We start from the raw sequence: 19,907 nt of genomic DNA on the forward strand, positions 1-19,907 counted from the left end.
CCAGAACATTTGTTCCCAAGGTGCCTGCTCCATCTCTCTGGAACACTGAGGATTTAGCAACCTGCAATGTTGTGCTCCATCCCCAGTACCATGCATCTCATCAGGCATAATTAGTTCAGTATTCTCTTGTCTCTCACACCACCATTCATTCAACGTCAAACGCCTCAGCAAAGACTTCCTAATTAAAACATGTAAAGGCTAAAATAAAGCATATTTTTGTCACATCACTGCTGGGTCTTTCATTCATAATTGAAATAGCTTCACATTTAACCATGTATAGAGCCACATATGCTATCTCAGCCCACAGCAGCAAACAGTGACCACTTCAATGCTGGGAGCAATTCACGAGCTGTCCCTTCATCTCTAGGAGGAGGTGTGGATCTGCCTGCAGGAAGGGACTGAGCTCTCCCAGTGAGGACCTTATCTGCAGTGCCACATGCAGGGGGGTCACACTCCAGCACAGCACTTGGCACAAGTGAGCCCAGCTGTGCAGGAAAGGCAGGCACGTGGCATTTCCAGCCCTACACTTCCCAAGCCCCAGCACAATGGGGGTCTCTGCTACCTGGCCTCCAAGTAAAAAATTAAGTGGCAACCTCCTCTACTCGACAGTGTCTCAGCCAGAAACCTAGCATTTCCCCACATCATGCTGAAAAACTAACTTCCCTCCCTCTCTGAGAGCACTCAACCTGGAACTGAAAGCTCAAAGCTAATCCCTGTCTTAAACCACAGACACAACAGAAGCCAAGGCCAAGGAGCATGGTTTCCATGCAGACCAGCATTCAGGAAGTCCTGAATGCCACACTTCAGCCACAAACCTGCACACTCCCCTCCACCACATGAAATACAGAACATGCTGCTGAGAGTCAGCAATCCACACCGATCTCTGTCCATGCAGCAGAATGTTCTTGCCTTCTCTTGAAAATGAGGGGAAGGAGAATTACAAGTAATAAAAAAAGCACCATCAGTAAAAAAAAGGAAAGAAAAGGCTGCCATCATCGCCACAGGGAAGCAGAGGCACAAACCACAACTCTGCATGTATGCCAGCCCTGCCAACGCTTGGATCCGAAGGCAAAGAAGCCCAGTGCAGCAGGATGTGAAGAGCAAAGCCAAAATTTCCCGCTAAATATTGCTGCCAAACAAGACATTTCTTGTCAGTATTTGTAAAACAAATTGAGCCTGTGCTGTAAATATCCCTGCATCTGTGTGCTGTTTGTTTCAGCATGAAGACTTGCAAATAAGCCTCCCAGCGTATTTGCTGCAGGAGAATGGCTTGAGCCGCTCTGGCAGGACTCAGCTGCCCAGGCCCTACAACTGGCCCTCTGTGACCTGGGGCAGACAGCACTGCTGCAGCCTCTGGTACTGTCACTGCAGCAGGTGACAGCCTGCTATATTGTATACAGGTGCAGCCATCTGTATACAATTTTTTAAAAAGCAATATGCAAAGGAAAAAGCCTTTCATGAAAAAAAAATTGTATAAAAGCTACCTCAACACTATTAGATTGATTTCAGAATGCTTCAGAAGTTAACAAGCAAATCAACCACAAAACTTGGTTTAGCCTCAAACTATTTGTTTGGGGTTTCTTTTTGCATCCACCAAGACCTCTTTTACCACAAGCCAGTCTTCCAGCTCACCTTGCCCCATGCAGCAAGCTCACAGACCCTGTTATGGCATCCCTTATCAGGAGTGACAGAAGGATAGAAGTCCATCTCTGAAAAATGCCCAGCTATTTTTTCCAGGTTCTTCCCAAACAAGACATGAAAGACAGCTCTGCTTTACCCTCAAAGAGGGAATTACACCTATTGTCATGTTACAACATCCTGGTCACTGCCTGCCACTCAGGAACTAGTAATCTGATTGCAGCATTACTGCAAATTTTGGCAATCTACCAATCTATTCTCAGGTGTCCCAACCCCTTACAGCATGACTTTCACCACGCTGCTTCACTGTCTGAGATTAACTCACCTTTCAGTATTTCCCCCTCATGGTGAGAGGAAAGGCACTGCAAGTACCAAGCTTCCTATGAAAAGTATTAAAGCACTGCATGGGAGAGACTTGAAAATACATTTCTTGCAAGTAGCTTCCATAACAAAGTTTGGTCTAGATGTCAACATTTGGAAAATGAGAGTATACAAGGGTTTGATTAATTGAATTTTATTTTACAGCAAAATCAAACCTCCCCACCAAAAACTACTTCCCTCCCATCAACATTATTTACAAACTCAGGAGTGGAGACTGACCTGTGGAACTAAGTGCCAGAATTTCCCTGGATTTCAAACTGAAGTCCTAAACACCGAATCTTTTCTTGTCCAACCCAGCACTAAAATAACTCCTGAACAGAGTTCTTGTTTAGTTGTGTTACAGCATTACATTATACTGTATTACAGTATTATATTTTGAAGGACAGATGAACAGCCTCATCATCCAGGATTTGTATATACCACATACACACACCCAGAGTAAGCACTAAGTCCCCCAACACAGAGGTAGCCTAAAACAAAAGACACAAAAAGGTAACAAGCAGGCCATAGCCAGAAAGTGAAGCTGATTAGAAACTGAAGCCAAGAGGCTGAAGCCAAGAGGCTGGCTCAGTATCCTATTTGCTAGCCCTCATTCTTGACAACAAAAAATTACTTATCAGTGCTTTTGTTAGAAATGAAGACTGGTTTTCATGGATTTCAGAGGTACGCCAGATCCCCTCACAACCTTTACCTTGTCAGAGTCAATACTGAAAATCCACTGGCTTTTCAGCAGGTGGCAAGTGGTGCAGGCTTCACTGACCTCTGAGGAACAGCCCTGCTTCCTGCCAGCAGATGACTTGGAACTCTGTCCCCACCAGTTGGGCAGAGATGAAAGTGTGTGTGCACTTGGATGAGCCCAGCAGAATGCAAACAGAAGGCAGAGGCACAGGACTCCACAGGAGAGATACCTGCCTGGTGGCAGGGGGGAGCAGGGCAGGTTAATAACCACAAATCCACATTAACTTCCCATTTACCAATGACTTATTCTGGGTCACTGTTTGATGGATGAGGGTTAGTTTCAGAAGTGTAATTTTAAGGGAGCCACATGATGTGCAGAGCTGACTTATATTTGAGCACAGTGTACAATCTGTTCATACCATGGCAATCCACCCAAACACACAGGTAGGCAGCAAGCTGCTCCTCTGCAGTGCAGGAAGGGGAACTTGCCACCTGCAGGCAAAGCTCTCAGAGCTGCAGAGGCACTACAATACACAAGCTAAAACCACAAGCAAACTGTTACTGAGTTCAACCACAGTGGAGATTTTCACATCTGCAAACCAGAAAGTACACACCTGTTCATTCCTCCCCACACACATCACCACTTACAAAAACAAGTTTCTCTGCCTTCACGTTAAAAATTGCCACAACTTATACCACCACAGAAGAAGGTCTTTAAAAGAAAACACATTTTATTGAGAAACACAAATGGGTGGATGCTTCAAAACCAAGCAAACAGCCTTACTGCTCACACAACATTTGCTGCCAGAGCAGAATTGCACTGCCCTCCAGCTGAGGCACAACATGTGAGATTCTTCCTCCCCTGGCTTGTGGAAAAAAAGCTTGCACCCTGCGTGTCACCTATGAAAGGCAATGTTAGCTGGGGTCTCAGCTTCAGGCTGAAAAACATGCTGCCACAGAAGTAACAACAGCCATAAGGAAAAAAATTATTCCCTTCCACTTGTTCAAAGGAGGAGAAGATGGTAAGATATAAGCTCCCTATAGAAGAAACTGCACAGAATTATGTGTCCACTTAAAGGCAAAAAGTTTCGGAGCCATAAAAAAGCTAAGATAGCAATAAAAGCCAAAAGAGGAAAGGGAAAATAAGAAGGAAAAGAGCACAACACATACCCACAGTCTATCCAGCTTATAGTACCTCGTCCTTTCACCTCCTGGGCCACACTGGACAGTAATCTGAGTGAGCTTTCAGCAGCAGTGGCTGGAAGACAAAATTAAATAATAAAACTCTGTTAATAATAGCATTACCACTCCACACAAAACAACACAACGTTGCATTTCTATGTTCCAAAGCACCCCAAGAACATTTTGTCTCATTTGAAGAAACCAGTGTAACAGGGATCAGTAAAATCTTCTGCAAACTAGAAGGAAAGCTGGCTGCAGGTGAAGCTGGGTTGCTCCTTCCCTCTATCCCCTTAAACAAGACACTGAAATTGCTATTTCCAGACACACTCCCTGAGCTGCATTTACAGAGCTATATGGTGTCCTCTCCTACAGCTTCCATCCCAACACTGCCTTCTTCCCTGTGGCTGGGCATGAACCAGTTTCTACCACAGCCTGCTAATTAGAGCAATTTCATTTAGGACTTTCATCAGCTGTAAGGGCAAGTCATTCAGCATCTCTGCCTCCCTAATTCTACCCCAGCCATGCACAGAAAATAACAGACTTTATCCTCATAATAACCCTGGGAGATACCCAAACCAACAGTCATAAGCAGTACCCAGAAAAGGTCCTTCCAAGTACTGGCTGTATTATAAATACTCAACAGAGATTTTTATAATGTCATGCCACATGTGTAGGTTTTGCAAATCACTACCATTCCAAAACAGTCTTATAAATGGTATTAAAAATAAACAGAAGAGAGAAAAATATAGCAGTACAAATAAGTATCCATTCCCCCCAAAAAAAAAATCTAACAGGAACTGTTTCCTTCCTCAATGAGCAGAAAATAGAAACCCAGAGCCTCTTTCAGATCTCCACAACTACTTCAAGTAACTGAATGTAAGAATGGCAATATTGGGACAGACAGAATGCTTCTGCAGACCAATATCTTGTCTCCAGCATTTGAGGAAGTAAGAGCCTGTAGATGTCAGAGTAGACAAGCAGAAACAGCATGTAGGGATAACCCATCAAATAATTTCTAAACCTTCTCAAGTTTTACCTCAACAATCTTCTGAGCCAGAAACAGCCTCTTTGTATTTTACAGACTTTGCTTAGGCCTGATGCCACCAGAGACACCAACCCACACACAGAATCTCTCATACCCCCAATACCCAGAACATGCAACTGCCACCTCTCACCAACACAGGGACTTAGGTGAGGGAATTCTTTGTGCTTAGAATGGAACAGTTTGGCAAATACACTTTTAAAAATAAGCCTCCAGCCTGTCCCAGAAGACTCAGTAGCTGAGTACCCCTGGTAGGACACCCAGCTGGCAGGGGGAACTAAACATCTCCCACAAATGATGACACCTCCCAAACCAATGAATTTTCTGATTGCAATAGCAAGTGACATCTAGTTCTGCTCAGCTGGGAAGTAAAGCCTTTGTTCCAGCAGTACGACCAAATGCCAGCCAACCTCTCATCACAGCTGGGGGATGTGTATCTGGGATTGAAATTACATCTCCAAATTCCCATCTCTTTTTTCCCCTCCCCTCTTTCTGAGTGACTGCTGGGCAAGAGATTTCAAATTGTGCAAGGATCGCTGTTCCGGGAAGAAACATTAATTCCACAGTCAGCTCTGCATGCAGTGCCTTAGACTGCTAAAACCAACCAATTAAATAACAAAAACAGAAAAAAAAGAAATCTCCATAACATGGCTTTTGAACAATGCCCATAGGGCAACATTTATTAGATGAGTGTCACAGCTGAAGTGTTCTGGTTGTGCTGCTAAAAATGAAAGGAACCACCACTTAAAATATTAAGCGTAAAAAGAAAATTTTCCCTTTAAGAAGCTGAATAATACAGACGTCTTTTTATCTAAAGTGTTCCTTTCAAAAATCAAAAAGCATTAGAAACTCTTTTATGATTTTCACTTTGAACCTGTTACTACAAAACCATTTGGCCAAGTTCAAGCGCTCAAAGTTCCCCACTATAGCAAAACACAAGTATTTCAATAAAAAAAAATAAGCCACGTATATAATTTTAACTGTTTCAGAATAAGCATATCTTTAGGAAATAAAGTTAATTACTCCAGGACCTGAACATCCTTGCCTGCAATATCCTCTAATACTGGGGGGCAGAGGGAGGAGGATATTGGTCACCATATGCTGCTCCAATTTGATACACTATGAACCCAGAGCAACCCTACCATCACTGTGTTTAATTGACATAAGACCTTTGCAACACAAAAGGTCAGAAAAGGATGACCCAACACCCAAACAAGGCATTGTTGTCCTGTCTGCCTACAGGAAAAAGAAGGAAGCAACAACAAAAATAATACAGCACGAAGGAAAATCAGCTTAATTACACATTTTACTTCTTGCTGTCCAATGACTTCCACACTCACAAAAGTATTCTGCACTTGTGTATGGAGTTTAAAGATAGTTTCTTGATTTTACATGGTGTTACACAAAACACCCCCCAAAAAAAACCAAGGCAAGAAAGGAGAAAAGGTAGAGCAGAAGCAGAACAGAGCAAAGGAAGAGCAAACAGTTTGCAGAGAGCCAGAAAGGTGAGCCTGAATGACAAAGGAACCAACAAAAAGATTCAAGGGGACAGGTGGCATAATGTGAAATGAGTCATTTTCCATCTTACACAACAGTTCTTTTTTTATTTTTATATTTTTTAATTAAAGCTGAAAGACAACCATGGGACACTCAAAACTGTCAGAAGCAAAGATGGATTGATTTCAGTACTGTAACTATTCATTACGCCTTTCAGTGTCACCAGGAAATCAAAACTTGCAAACTACTGTGATAAACACACCAGAAAGCTCTTATTACAAGGGAGCCAGTTCTGGAGACAAAGCCAGAATAAAGTACATTTTTGCCAATGTGACAGAGCAATTAGAAGGCTGAATTAAGATGACTTCAATCTTGAAACATCAGGAGCCTCTGAATTAAAACAAAGGACTCCAGTCCCCAAGGAGCCCCTGTAGTCACATAGAAGCTCCTTGGTACACACCTTGCTGGGCACAAAGAGCTGTAACATCAAAGAAAAAAAGGGAAAAAAAAGACTTACCAGATTTGGAATAGAGCACCAGTACGTTATTCCGTGTCCTGAGAAGCTTCTTAAAATCCTTGTGATCACTTATTTTTTCTATGAGTGGAGACACCTTCAACGAGTGCACGAATGCTGGCAAGAATGCCTGGGGAAACAGAGAGCCAAAAACATCAGTCACAAATACAAAGATAACCTGCTTTTGCAAATTGCCATCATGTTTTTTTTATAATCTTGAGACATGCTGCCTTAAATAGGCTATCACATTGATTTGATCAGCAAAACTAAAAGAAAAAATGCCAGGCACGTGATTTATTGAAACTGGGTCAATACATTCCTAACAAGTACCCTTACAGGGAAAAATGAACACAACATCCAGAAATATGGTTTTACTTAAGATGCCACCCCCTTTAAAAGTCTGCTCCCAAGTTAGATAATCAGATAACAATTCCATGTAGAATTAACATACTTTACCAAGAGAAGCAGCAAATTGCCACTTTGAGAACACTCTTGTCCCTACGTCTCTGAATATGCTGCAAACTCAATCCAGCACTTTGATACCCTACAGAAGACAGCCATGAAGTTAAAATAACCCACACTGACAGGGAGCAGATGTAGGAAATGAGAGCAGAAAATGCAAGCAATCCAGCATCCGCATTAGAGCACCAAGCACAGCCCTCTCCCATCCACCCTTCCAAAGTGGAGCAGAGCTCATGTTTCCCAGTGCCCACACCGTGTCACACACACAGCAGTGCCTTGTTCAGCTTCCACTGGCCACCTGGAAGACACAGCACTTCATCTCTCTGCATCTCAGCTCTGGATCTATGCAAACAAGGTTTTTTATCCACTGCATCTTTTACTCTGTTTAAATCACAACAGTTCCAGAGCAGAGTTTGACTGTCATGAAGTAAAGCTCACATCAAATTATGACCATAACCTCAGCTGGGGCCTTTAGTGCTTATTCTTACTGCAATATTCTTCAATAATAATAATATAGTAATAATCTTATCCATCAGGCTATGCTGCTTCCCTTCTGCACTGTACTGAATTCGTGCTAATGGAATGATTAAGGGAAGCTTAGCTGGAGAAATTATCTAGTTTCCATTCACCTTACAGTAAAATCTTAACACTTAATTGCTTGGGTAAAAGCTTTAGCTCATTTGCCTAACACACACAAGAGGTTCAACATTTCCTTAATTACAGAACTGATTTTGATCGTGCCTTACTCCAACCAGGCTGGAAAATATGTCCACACTGGATGTGAAGAAACAAAAGGCAGCTCTTGCATCCCATGTGTTACATCATGCAGTATTTAAAGAAGGGACTAAGCCAATGAAGTCAGAACACACAGCCCCAGGCATGCACTTCATTCAAATTCAGCTACTTCCAAGCACCACAGTCACTGAGGCTCAGAAACAAAACCTGCACCTACAAAGCAAACTGTATAAATGCCACAAGTCTTTACATGTGGAAAAGAAAAGGGCATGAGGGGAATCCTGGGACACAAGAGGTAATGGAGAGAAGCTGAGCTGAGATGGAGATCATCCTCAAAACAACCAGGACGTCTGAGAACTTAGAATATACCAGAAAATACACCTATAACACAAAATCTAAGAGTGAACAAATCACCCCACTCTGCAGGCAGGGATTCCACCACTGGGCCCCAGATGGTCAGATTGTGAGAAGGAAGTGAGCACATTTGCAAGTCAGCCTCCACCTTCAGCATAAATGTCCTTGATGCTTTAATTCGACCAAAAGACTCACATTCTTCTAAACCCAGATGTCCAGGGCTCAACCTTCCTACTCCAGGCTGATGTATGTGTATCACTTGTGTATTTTCTGAGATGAATATGTGGTGTTGCCAGTCAAAGCAGGCAAATATAGTTGGGCTAAGTGAGGTGACAGAGACATGAACAGTCCTGCGCAAAACCATCAATACCAGGCACTGCACAGGAGAAATTAATCCAACATTATGTGCAGATCTTTTTAAAGCTAAGTATTTTTTTTTTAAATTCTTCTCTTCGCCTCAATTTTTGTAACTATTCAAGTGTCTTACAGTTCTACTTATGCCTTGAATTACAGAAGACAAAAAATAAGCTTAACTGAAACTAAGACTGAACACACGGAAGAAGTGAAACTACAGGTTGCTCATTTGGCTTAAAAAACTGGACTCAATTAAGGATATTCTAAGTCTGTGAACTATATCAAAAAGAAGAAATTAGACTAAAATACCCCACAAATGCCACTTTGAACATGACATCAAATGATACTGTAAACTTTGTTTAAAGTGCTCACCAACAGTTCAGAAGAGGGGTGTTAGAATGAGATGATCTTTGAGCTCTCTTCCAATGCACACCATTTTATAGTTTTAAGTATAAGTATTCCCTGCCTTTTCCAGTTAGAAAGGCTGTTTTGCCAGTTTCAGGAATTTTCTCTCTTTTTTTTTTTCTTTCTTTCTTTCCTTAAAATGGTAGAGCTGTAAACTTCTTGAAAAATTGGATTCTGAAAACAATGACAGCTTTAACTAGTGCCTTGTCGGTGTTGCCACTAACAGAAAACCCGCTGCACTGGTGGAACAGCAGGGACTTGGAGGGAGATGCATGTCACATTGCATATATCCACTGCTTCTTTGTCCAATTCCTCTCCAAGTATCAAATCAATACATGCTACTCATTTTCCTGCAGTTTTACTACAGTAGCTCTCTCTGTTCCCATGGTTTAGCCCAAAACCCACTGGGAAAGGCATTGTGCATACAAGCACACCAGTCATCCAGCTGAATAAATCATCATCTCCCTTTAATTAAGATGAATGTTGCAGCCTTTTCTTGGTTGTAAAACCCAGAAGGTCCAAGCCAAAGGCATCGAGTTGGACAGAAATGCCCTGCCTGTATATCTAAGGCAGCTGCAGCAGCCCTGGGAGGTTATTGGCTGAGCAGAGAAATTCACCAGCCCTGATTCTGTTTGCACTACATGATATTTGCAAACTGATAAGAATTAAGTAGTTCTGCACTCTCCAACTTTCTCCTGCTGAAATTCATCAATACCCAGGAATAAACAAGAGGCTGGTTTATGGCTAAACCTCCAGAAGAACCTCTGCCTTCCCTACCAGCTCTGTTGAAGGCAAGGGATATCAAGGAGTCAGTTCTACCAGACATCAGTCCCAAACACGGGGCTGCTCTGCCCTGCTCTAGAGTCACAGCAGTGATGACTGTACCAGCAGCTACAGCCTCACCAGGGCTACAGCCACTAGTTCTGGCAACAATGTAAAATTAAGAGGACAGGAAAAAAGAATTCTATGGAAGCAGTTGCACTCTTCCACAGAGAACCAAGCTCATGCTCCTGCACAGCCCATAGGTAAAGCAGCAGCAAAGATGAAGCTAATTTGCATGTACTGTGCTATATGAATTTATTTGTAAGTCATGACTCGGGTAGATTTACTCCAGACATTTTGCAGGAGAGCTCATCAGCCAGGCACTGCCCAATCAAGCACACTGCTTCTTGTTTAAATCCAGGGCACAAGAGGAGATGAGCGCATATTAAAAAAAGAAAAGGTCAGGAAAGGTGACAGTCCCTCCTGGGCAGGAAGCCTCTTCTCATATGCGTCAGGAAGTGCTACATTCACACATATGGAAATCTATAAATAAGAAACAAGCTAAACTCTCTTGTCACTTGAGCATCCTAAAGCTTTAAAATCTATTCATGACCACCTCTGAAAAGTTAAGAAGTGCTCCAAGTGTTTTTCTCAAGAAGCTGCCCACCTTGATACCTGCTAAAGTAAAAGGCATAATAGGACCAACATGGACAACATCTCTGCCACCCTTGCCAGTTATGGCAAAGAGAAACTGCAACACAACTGAGGGAAGGTCTATTTTATTTTGTGCTGTGTTTGCACAGTTGCCTATCGTAACAGGTCCTTATCCATGGCTGGCTTGGTGACACAACTGTCACCTGGTGTTCTCAGATGCAGGAAACTTTGGTGGAGACCTTCAAAAAAAGACAGACTACACGTGGCAGACTATGAAATGCAAATCTCATACCAACTCCAGGCTGCAGATTTTCCCCAGCTCAAGACTGCAATCTGAGTTTATTTTCACAGAATTTTTATGGCATAGGTCACACATCAGTCATGTGACTGTAGTGTCTGAGATGCATGAAAGACTCTCAAGGAAAACATAAGTGAACCCAAATCCTCAGGACAGTCAATTCAAAACTGCTGAGACAGTTATTCGAGTACAAGGTACAAAACCCCCATGTGTTCTAACTGTCTCTGTTATTCAAAGTTTGTATTTAAATATATGATCTTGCAAGCTTGGTAGCAGAAGCCTGATCAGTCAAAAAGGTTCAATTTTCTTTTTTTCCCCACTGTCTAGTAATTCCTTGCAGAGCTGCCAAACATATGCACGTGTTAAAGAGCAGTAAACACTCCACAACCCCACTCCCTCACAATTGGTACCCAAGGAAGATCTGAGCTTTCAGAAACCCAGAGGCAGAGAGTTACAGGCAAACAGCTATTTGCTAATTATACTTCCAGGACTGACACTATTGAAAAATGTGGTCATCCCTCAGGCCATGTTTTCTCAAAATTATCAAGGATCTGAGAAAGCAGAGTCTATTTCTCAAGTTTTTACTCTTCTCTGAATCTCATTTTAAAATGAAAAAAGGGAATATCTTTCAAACAGCCACAAGAATGTATTTTCATATTTTACATTTCTTATTCAAATTAAATGTGATAAATGCTTAACTACTGCTCCCACAGAACCCAGTTCAATTTATGAGTTGCTCCCCACAAAAGCTTCATGACAGCATGGTCTTTTGCTAAGGATAAGCAGCATATCTGGAGAATTACTTATGTATTTATTTTACATCAAGGGCAACGAAAACACACAGTTTTAAAAACAAGAAAATAGATCTTTCTTATTTAATTTTGTTTTCTATCAGAAGAGTAGCAGCGCACACTGGACAGAAAAACTACTCCCTATTTTTCCTATTTCCAGCTCAAGAGCCAGAAATATATACTTCCCTGGACACAAATAATGCATAAAAAGTATAAATGGATATGCAGCTGAAACAGTGCTTAGGTGCCTGAATCCATATGTCAACATGCAGTTTTTATGCACACACTAACACATGTATAATTAGCAGCCAATTTGCACACTATTCATCAAGAATAGCTGGGGCTGTGACAACAGACTCCAGCACAACTGCTGCTTGGCAGGGACACAGCCTAACACTCGACCACAATTTCTAAACTCTACTTTTGCAGGAAGACATTGACTCGGATTTCTGCCTTAGCTTAGCCACCCACTGGTGTCATTCTCACTTTGGGACAACAGCACTCAACCCACTGTAAATATGATCAATCAGCAACCCTGTGCATATGAAACAGATTGTGTCTGACAAGGCATTTTTTAGGAGTCTAGCTGAAGAGGAAACCTGCCTCAAAATTCCATGCAGAAATGGAGATGACTTAATTTTATTTCATTATTAAACTTCTTCAGGGGGGGAGTAGTTCACATTCCGAGTAAGGGTCTCATCTTCCACATTAAAATGGGGGGCGGGGGGGGGGGATCAAGGGGAAGAAATCCCAGCAAGAAAACAGAATCTCACCTTTTCTTTCCCACTCAGCTCCCAAAATGAGCCCTGTGATGGACTGTGCACTTCACTTCAGAAGGCTGACTTGGAGGGACACCTCTGCACTGTGGTGACAGAGGTTTGTAAATCTGCAGATCAGCTGGTGGCACAGCCAGGTCTCCTAGTGCAGACACGGTGCATGTACTGCCAATACCAGGCCTAAGTCATCTCCAGGCAAGCACAAGGGAGAAACTGACCCATTGCTTCCCTCCTAATTCCTTCCCACTGAAAAATACAAGACGTTCAAATCAAAAGCCTTCTTGTTTACAAGAATCACAGTTTGACTGCAGATGTTTTATCTTCCTTGTTCATCATACAAACCACTCTTGACCTTGTGCAATAATTGCTTGCTTTTCACTCAGAAGCCCTCCCTCTGCTGCTATTTACATTCAGGGTTGTGCTGCTTTGATCACTGAGCCATTTGTAACAAATGCCTTCCAAGATGGATAGTGATAAGTAGGACAGTCCCCTTCTTTCGTTCATGATTAATATCTAAAATAGCTGTAGATACATTTTAATCAAATCAGATGGGAGGAGACAGGTTAGCTCTGTCACCCAGAGGTACCTCAAGGAAGCCTGGTAAAAAACTACTTTGTGGAGTGGAGAAGAGAAAGGGTAGCAGCTCCTGGGTCTCAGACTTCAGGGTCACAGCTCAAGTGGCCCCTGCAGGAGTTTCTGCAATCCCACTGGAATCACAAAACCATCTTCTGCCAATTGCCCCTGTGGGGGCTCACAAAATGCAACCTGCTGAGGACTCCCAGCACAAAGGCTGCTCAGGGATGTCTGTGACCAATTCAAAAAGCCACCAACAGGAGTGGGGAGCAGCGACTCCCACACCTACAGCAGCATGGGATGGCCAGGTGAGCAAGGCTCCAGCAGACACACAGGAAAATCAACAACTTCTGCACTGCAAGACCAACAGCATTTGAAAACTGTGGCTTTGCCCAACATTTGAGGAGATGCCCACTGGACACTTCATGGGTTTTGGTCATTCCCACAAGCTCTGTGGAAGAACACATTCTTACTGCATACATAATCCATAGCAGTTAACTCTCACCTCAAGCTGCTCCAGAAATTAAAAAACAGAAGCAGTACTGACATGGAGGGTCATATCTGCAAAGAGGTAAGTAACATATTTTCTTTTGTTTTCAAACGAAGGCAAATTAAAATCCTGACAAAGAGTGTCTTAGTACTCTCTAACTTAGGCTGAAGAACGCTACTAATAAGACATTCCACTTAAGGTGGTGCTTGCTATGTTCACTTTCCAAATATAGAAGATAGCAAAAAATACCATGGAGACGTCAAGATTTGACTAGACTCTACTGTTCATATTGTTCTTACACAGTGGGGTTTAAGCTACAGGCATAATAGTCTATACTAAAGGATGTTCTAAAGGGCTCTGAGAAGCAAATTAATTGTATGGTTTATCACTGGGTTTCCAACGCTCTGTGAAGGAAAACCTGTGCAACCATTTACTAATTAACAACTGACTGTAATAGGGTCAATTACTAACGTTGACAAAGAATTTTCTCCTTATTATGAACGTGAAGCTCTCTCTCTTCAAGCCAGGCAATGGCACCATACATATATTAAACAAGCTGTCGATGAAATAATATTTCAGATATCACTTCTGAGCAAGCACATTTGGCTACAGAAGTTAAGGGCATGAGCAAAGCATATGCCACATAATCCCCCACTAAAATTTGGGTTTTCAAGAAGTTTAAAGAAATACCACCTACTCAAGAAGCACGTAGGAGGTACTATAAAAAGAAGACAGAACCACTATTAATGGGATTTATAAGGAAGAGAGGGCAAAAGATAACACCTGAAAAACTTTATATGGCATTTGTTATCTTCAAAGCATTGCACAAATGTTAACTAATTAATCCTCACATTCTTCTGCCAGGTGATGGGAGACAAAGTCTAATTTTAATAGCTGGAGCAAGATTCACACAGAAGGGAAGTGATCTGCAAGAGGCAAAAGGAAGGCAGCACCAGAACAAACCAGCACACAGCTGATCCTAGAGCAGCACAACCCCACAGTCATGGTGTGCCATATCCAGGAAAAGTGAGGAGAGGAGACAAAAAGTCTCTTTGCAGTCACCCAGCAAACAGGCTATATGACTCTAAACCCAGAAACAACACAGGACATCTTCAAGACAGTCACAAATTAAATTACCTTTGTTATCTGTGTCCTGCAAGTGTGCAATTCACAGCACCATCCACCAGTGCTACCAGCCACTCACAGCTGACACAGTGCCAAAGCTAAAGACTTGCTTTGCCATCACAATTTTTTGCCATTCGCAAGCTTGAAAAGGTGGCAGGAACAAGGTAAACAACAACTTATTTACAAAGTGACCCTGCCTGCACCAAGAAATTTAAGGCAATGCTAGTTAGTGCAATGCAATTTGCAGCCAGAGTTTTTCCATTCCTCCAGCCACAGCTCTCAAGAAATACCTCACTACCTCCATTTTACTGAAACAGAGAATTCAAGGAACTCCATCACCAAAAGGCAAAAGAAATGTCCAACAACAGAACAAGCACCTCTTCCATCATCAATTGCTCAGGACACCATGAACTCACCCCTGGGCAGAAACACCAGTTCTGATGACACCACGCTTGCAGGGCCTCCAGCATCCCAGGGGCTCTGAGCTAAACAGGTGCTGTGGCACCAAATTCAGTGGATTGAAACATCCCTCCATAAGGCATGGAGTGGAGTAACGAAGCCAGGGTTTGATTTGGGAAGGGCATCTGAGGACACACAGCATAGCCCACATCGGAGTTTACAAATCTATATTTTGCAGAGGGAATGGACAAAGTATGAATACGGTGGGGGAACAGCAAGTAAGGAATTTGTCTCTGCAATACCCTCCCTCTGACTGCCAGGAGACACTGTCCAAAGAGGCTCCCGTGGTTCAAACAGTAACTGGATGGGAAGAGGCACTCCTGAATTCAAGCCCAAATGCCACAACAGGAAGCAACACCTGAGCACTGCAGTGATGAAGCAGCGCTCACAGCCTGCCTGCAAACTCACCAGAAGCAAGCCACTGCTGCCACGCTGCAGGGCTGCCTGCAGCACAGAGGGAATCATGGCCAAGCCCTCCCTGCAGGCTGGGATTCTCAAGTCAGTGTCAGGGCTCACTAGTGCACTCCCTAAGGATTAAGGGAGTGCTTGAGAAGCTGGAAGCCGGAAATGTTCCTTCCAAGCCCTTCTATGAAGGCACTGGGCTTGAGTGGCACCAGGTCACAAAGTCTGCTTCCCAACAGAGCTCAGCCAGCTGGACTCTTGACTCAGTTTCTCTGTCATTAAGCCAACACTCGGAAGACAAACTGATCTTTGCCACACTGGTATCAGATAATATTCATCAGTGTTTGCAAAGCAAACAGACCCAGATGCAAAATCCTGCAGGAAGCAGTGGCTGCCTTCTGCTAGGCAAGGCACAGCACCTGATGCACCAGAGGAAATGCTAATCCACCTTGGTGTAAAACTCCTTCCCAGTGCCTTGAACAGTAAATTCAGTCCTTCGAGCATGAAATACAGTCAACCACTTGATAAACCAAACAGGGAACCCACAACTTCCTCACGGCTCTCCAACTCATTCAAGAAATAAAACTGCAGCAGGCAGAGATCCCCCCACCATCTTTCTCATGTGTGTGTCACTCACCCACAGTGATGCTGAAAGTAACAAATTAACAGCTTATATTAGAAGCTACTGAAACATATTTTTCATTCAGCTTTGTAGGTTCCCTTTTATATATGTAGCCACCTCCAATTCTGGGTCAAAAAATGAGCCCTATTTTTCAGAAGTGCTATGCATGCACAACTCTAGCTGCCGTTCCAGGTGCACTGCAAATAGTCAGCACTTCCAGAAAAACTAACTAACAAACAAAACAAAAGCCAAAAAACCAAAACACATTGGGATACATGAAAAAAGACTGGCTGGAAGGAAAAAATGTTTCTCATTGACCCACCAAGCAGCTGGTATTACCTTTAGTTTAACTTTATACACTGAGAACCATTTGATTTAACAGCCTTACATCTATTCAAAATAAATTAAAAGCAGGTTTTGCTATGTTCACAGCTGTAAAGTTGTAAACTAGTTTTTCAATCCTCGAGTACAGCGAGTTACGTATTTCAAGATGAAAAATCACACCTTCAAGTGCAAGATAATGCAAATTGGAAGAAATAATTTAAACTACTTGTACACAGCAAAGGGGAAAGAATTAGCTGAATCAACAGCTCAATGAAGACATCTGCTCAGCATGAAGCATCACAGAGCAAATAAACTGCTGTGGCAAATTAAGAAAGGTAAGTAATAATAATGTGGATAAATTAAAATGGCTTTGTATAATTTCACTGACAACAGCAGGGCCCCTCTGCTCATCTCAAAGACACCAGCTCTGCAACACAAAAGGTCAAAGAGGGCAACCAGAACAATTAGAAACAATAGATACATATGTAGAAAGATGGGGAAAATATCTTTTAATCTACAAAGAAAAATCACAGGAAAATATTTGCATTAACATAAAATGAATGTTACAGTAAGATAAGGTCTGACAGTCATAGTGGATATAGTAGGAAATACCAGAAATAACTCCATGTGCCTAGCTATTTTGAAGGGAGGGAAAATTCAGTCCACTTGTAACTCCCTTGGTCCACAGTACATGCTCAATCTGAGGAATGCACTGCCACAAGCATTACTGAGAAAACTACTGCATACATTAAAGACGAGCTATAGAGGAAAAAAATTCACACTGAGACCTCTCCAGCATTTAGGGAGAGTTCAGCCTGACTTCAGTTTCACTTGAAATCAATGAAGTGAAGATAGCAGAGGTCTGTGATTTTAGATCAAGCTCAATGCAAAAGTTGTTCAGAATACACAGCATTTCTCCTCTCTCCTGAATGAGGTGAGAGCTATGGCCCTGCCAGGGGCAAAAGGCTACATCAGGCAGGGCTGAATCTTTCCGTCCCACTAAGGCAATTCTAATATTAGTACAGAATAAGCATATGGCAATTAGCAATTCCACACTTGATTTGTATGAACTAGGTGAGCACTCCACAGTCATGCATTTCCAAATATGTTTCAGATCACTTGTGCATAAAAAGATTAACGTAATTTTTCATTAATTATTAGCTTCATTTGCCCGGGCAGAAGGATGAACTGTAGTTCATGATAATAAATGGAATAAAGTACTGTTTTAAAGCATGCCTTCATTAATCTTTTGAGCTATTTATGCTAAATTCTGTGGATTAAAAAAAAAAAAAAAAAAAAAAAGAAGCAAAATCAGACTTTAAAGTATTTCTGGAAGTCTAGGAGCCTCCCTGAGGTAAGCAGCGCTCTAGTCAGCGTAACGTCAATGAAGCAGAGCCCGATTCCCGGAGCGCAGCGGGATGGACAGCGCCACATGCGAGGGGCGCAGGGGCGGGGGTGCCGCGGCGGGGGTGCCGCACACAGGTGCACAAAGCCGAGCGCGGCAGCTCCGCTGCGGCACAGCCGCCACCGGGGAAATCCTCTGGAAACCCTCTGCCACCGCACCGCTTTCCACACGAAACTTGGGACCGAAGCGCCGCCGGTCGGAGCCCCCGGGGCCGGGGCAGCCGGGGCCCCAGCCCGCCGCCGCTCGGGGAGCGCTTCCTCCGGGCGGTGCTTTGGGAGGCAGAGAGAAAGGGAAAGGAGGGAAAGGGGAAGCGGGAGAGCTGCACACGGGCTGAGCGCTGGGAAGACACCCGGGAGCAGCGCTGCCGGAGCCCGGCCATGCCGGGCTGTGCCGAGCCGTGCCGAGCCGAGCCGAGCCCGCCCGCGGCGGCGGCGGGAGCGAGCGGCGGGGGAGCCGCCGCGCCCGGCCCCGGGGGCCCGTCCCGCTCCCAACTTTCGCCCAACTCCGCCGGCCGCGCCGCGCCCCCGCCCCGGCCCGGGGACAGGGGACATCCCGCGCCGCCTCCGCCGCCCCCCGGCGCCACTCACCGCCAGGCCGAGCAGCAGCAGCGGGAGCGGCGGGAGCCGCCCGCGGCACCGCGCAGCCCCCGCGCCCTGCCCCGGCGCTGCCATCCCGCCGCCGCGCCGGACCCGCTCCGGACCCGCCGCCGCTGCGGCTGCTGCCACGTCTGGCGGCGCAGGCGCGCTCGCCGCCACCGCCCGCCCGCGCCGCGGCATGACGGGGGCTGTAGTCCGGCCCGCGCCCGGGATGCTCATCCCCTCGGGACCGTGCCGCTACCGCAGCCTTCCCGCGCTGGGGAACAAACGCTCAATCCCTACCGAAATGCTGCCCGAAATCCCAGTCCCGTTTGCTTCAGCCGAGGTTAAAAAGTTCCAGCTCTTCTCTCAAGTCCCACTAGCCTCCCGTCCGGGGTTCTTTGTGCCTCCACCTCTCTCCCGGCGTGTGCCTTACTCCAAAGAGGCTTCTGGCACACAGCGTCTTTCGTGATGCTTGTTTGTCTGGGGTTTTAAAAGCTTTAGCTGATCTTAGATCTGGAAAAAGAGGTGAACAATGGAACAAAAAATAATGAAAGGGGAGAGAGAGTTAACTGGTAGAGAGGATTAGAAACTAGGACCTGTTGTCCTTGTAAGTTGTTCCCGCTCATTAAATCCTAAAGGTGAACCCTGTTTATCCTCACACGTTGGCAATGATGCCAAAGTGCAAGCAAATAAATAAATACACTGAGTCTGACCAGGATCAATTTGTGCAGCCTCCATTATAATCACAGTATTGGAATGGTTGCTGCATCCAGACGAACAAATCGGTCTGTGCCCTGAGTCTGGCACATCCAGTGAGCCAGCTCTGCCTCGCAAGGACATCCCAGATGTCCTGCCAGTAATCTTCAGGTCAGGGCAGGTCAGCCACGTTATAATTGGCTTCCCACAAACAGAAGGGATCTTCACCTACCGCCCAGTGGCTGCGTGAAATTCTTCCTTGGCTCAGAAACATCAAAGGAAAATCAAAGGCATCTTTGAGCCTGATCCTTACAGCTGACTGTCACCCAAGCATTAGACTAAGAGGCTGGCTGCAAGGGAGCAATTTGTAGATCCACACAGCTGACTGATTACTTCGAGTGGTGATGATGAAAACTGAATGACGTTGACACTAACAAGTGCCCTGGTGGAAACACAATTTTGCAAAGCAGAAATACACATAGAGAAAGTTATTACTATTAGCATTTACACTTTTGTGGCATCTTTTGCAGCAGAATCAGAGCACACTTTCTCAGTCACAGCTGGATAACCTTTAGCAAATCATTTCACAGTGCTATGCCTCGCTTCCCATCTGCAAAAGGCCTCGGTTAGCCCGCCTTAAAACAAGGTTAGCAATCCTCAGCTCTTGCTAAAATGCCAGTGAAAGCACACATGAGGCACAGCCCTGAAGC

At 44.2% G+C, this 19,907-nt stretch overlaps 1 protein-coding gene across 1 annotated transcript in view; it reads right to left on the reverse strand.

The window, feature by feature from the left end:
* PDIA5 (protein disulfide isomerase family A member 5) overlaps positions 1-18,699 on the reverse strand; it is a 97,725-nt gene extending 79,026 nt beyond the window's left edge. The window contains exons 1-3 of the mRNA XM_063161366.1: positions 18,511-18,699; positions 6,936-7,062; positions 3,868-3,955 (exon numbers count right to left, since the gene is read on the reverse strand). Of these exons, the coding sequence (XP_063017436.1) occupies positions 3,868-3,955; positions 6,936-7,062; positions 18,511-18,699 (404 nt within the window). The remainder of the gene's footprint in view (positions 1-3,867; positions 3,956-6,935; positions 7,063-18,510) is intronic.
* Between the last annotated feature and the right edge of the window lie 1,208 nt (positions 18,700-19,907).

The sequence above is a fragment of the Melospiza melodia genome, chromosome 8 (assembly GCF_035770615.1).
Source record: "Melospiza melodia melodia isolate bMelMel2 chromosome 8, bMelMel2.pri, whole genome shotgun sequence".
In the NCBI taxonomy this organism is placed as follows: domain Eukaryota; kingdom Metazoa; phylum Chordata; class Aves; order Passeriformes; family Passerellidae; genus Melospiza; species Melospiza melodia.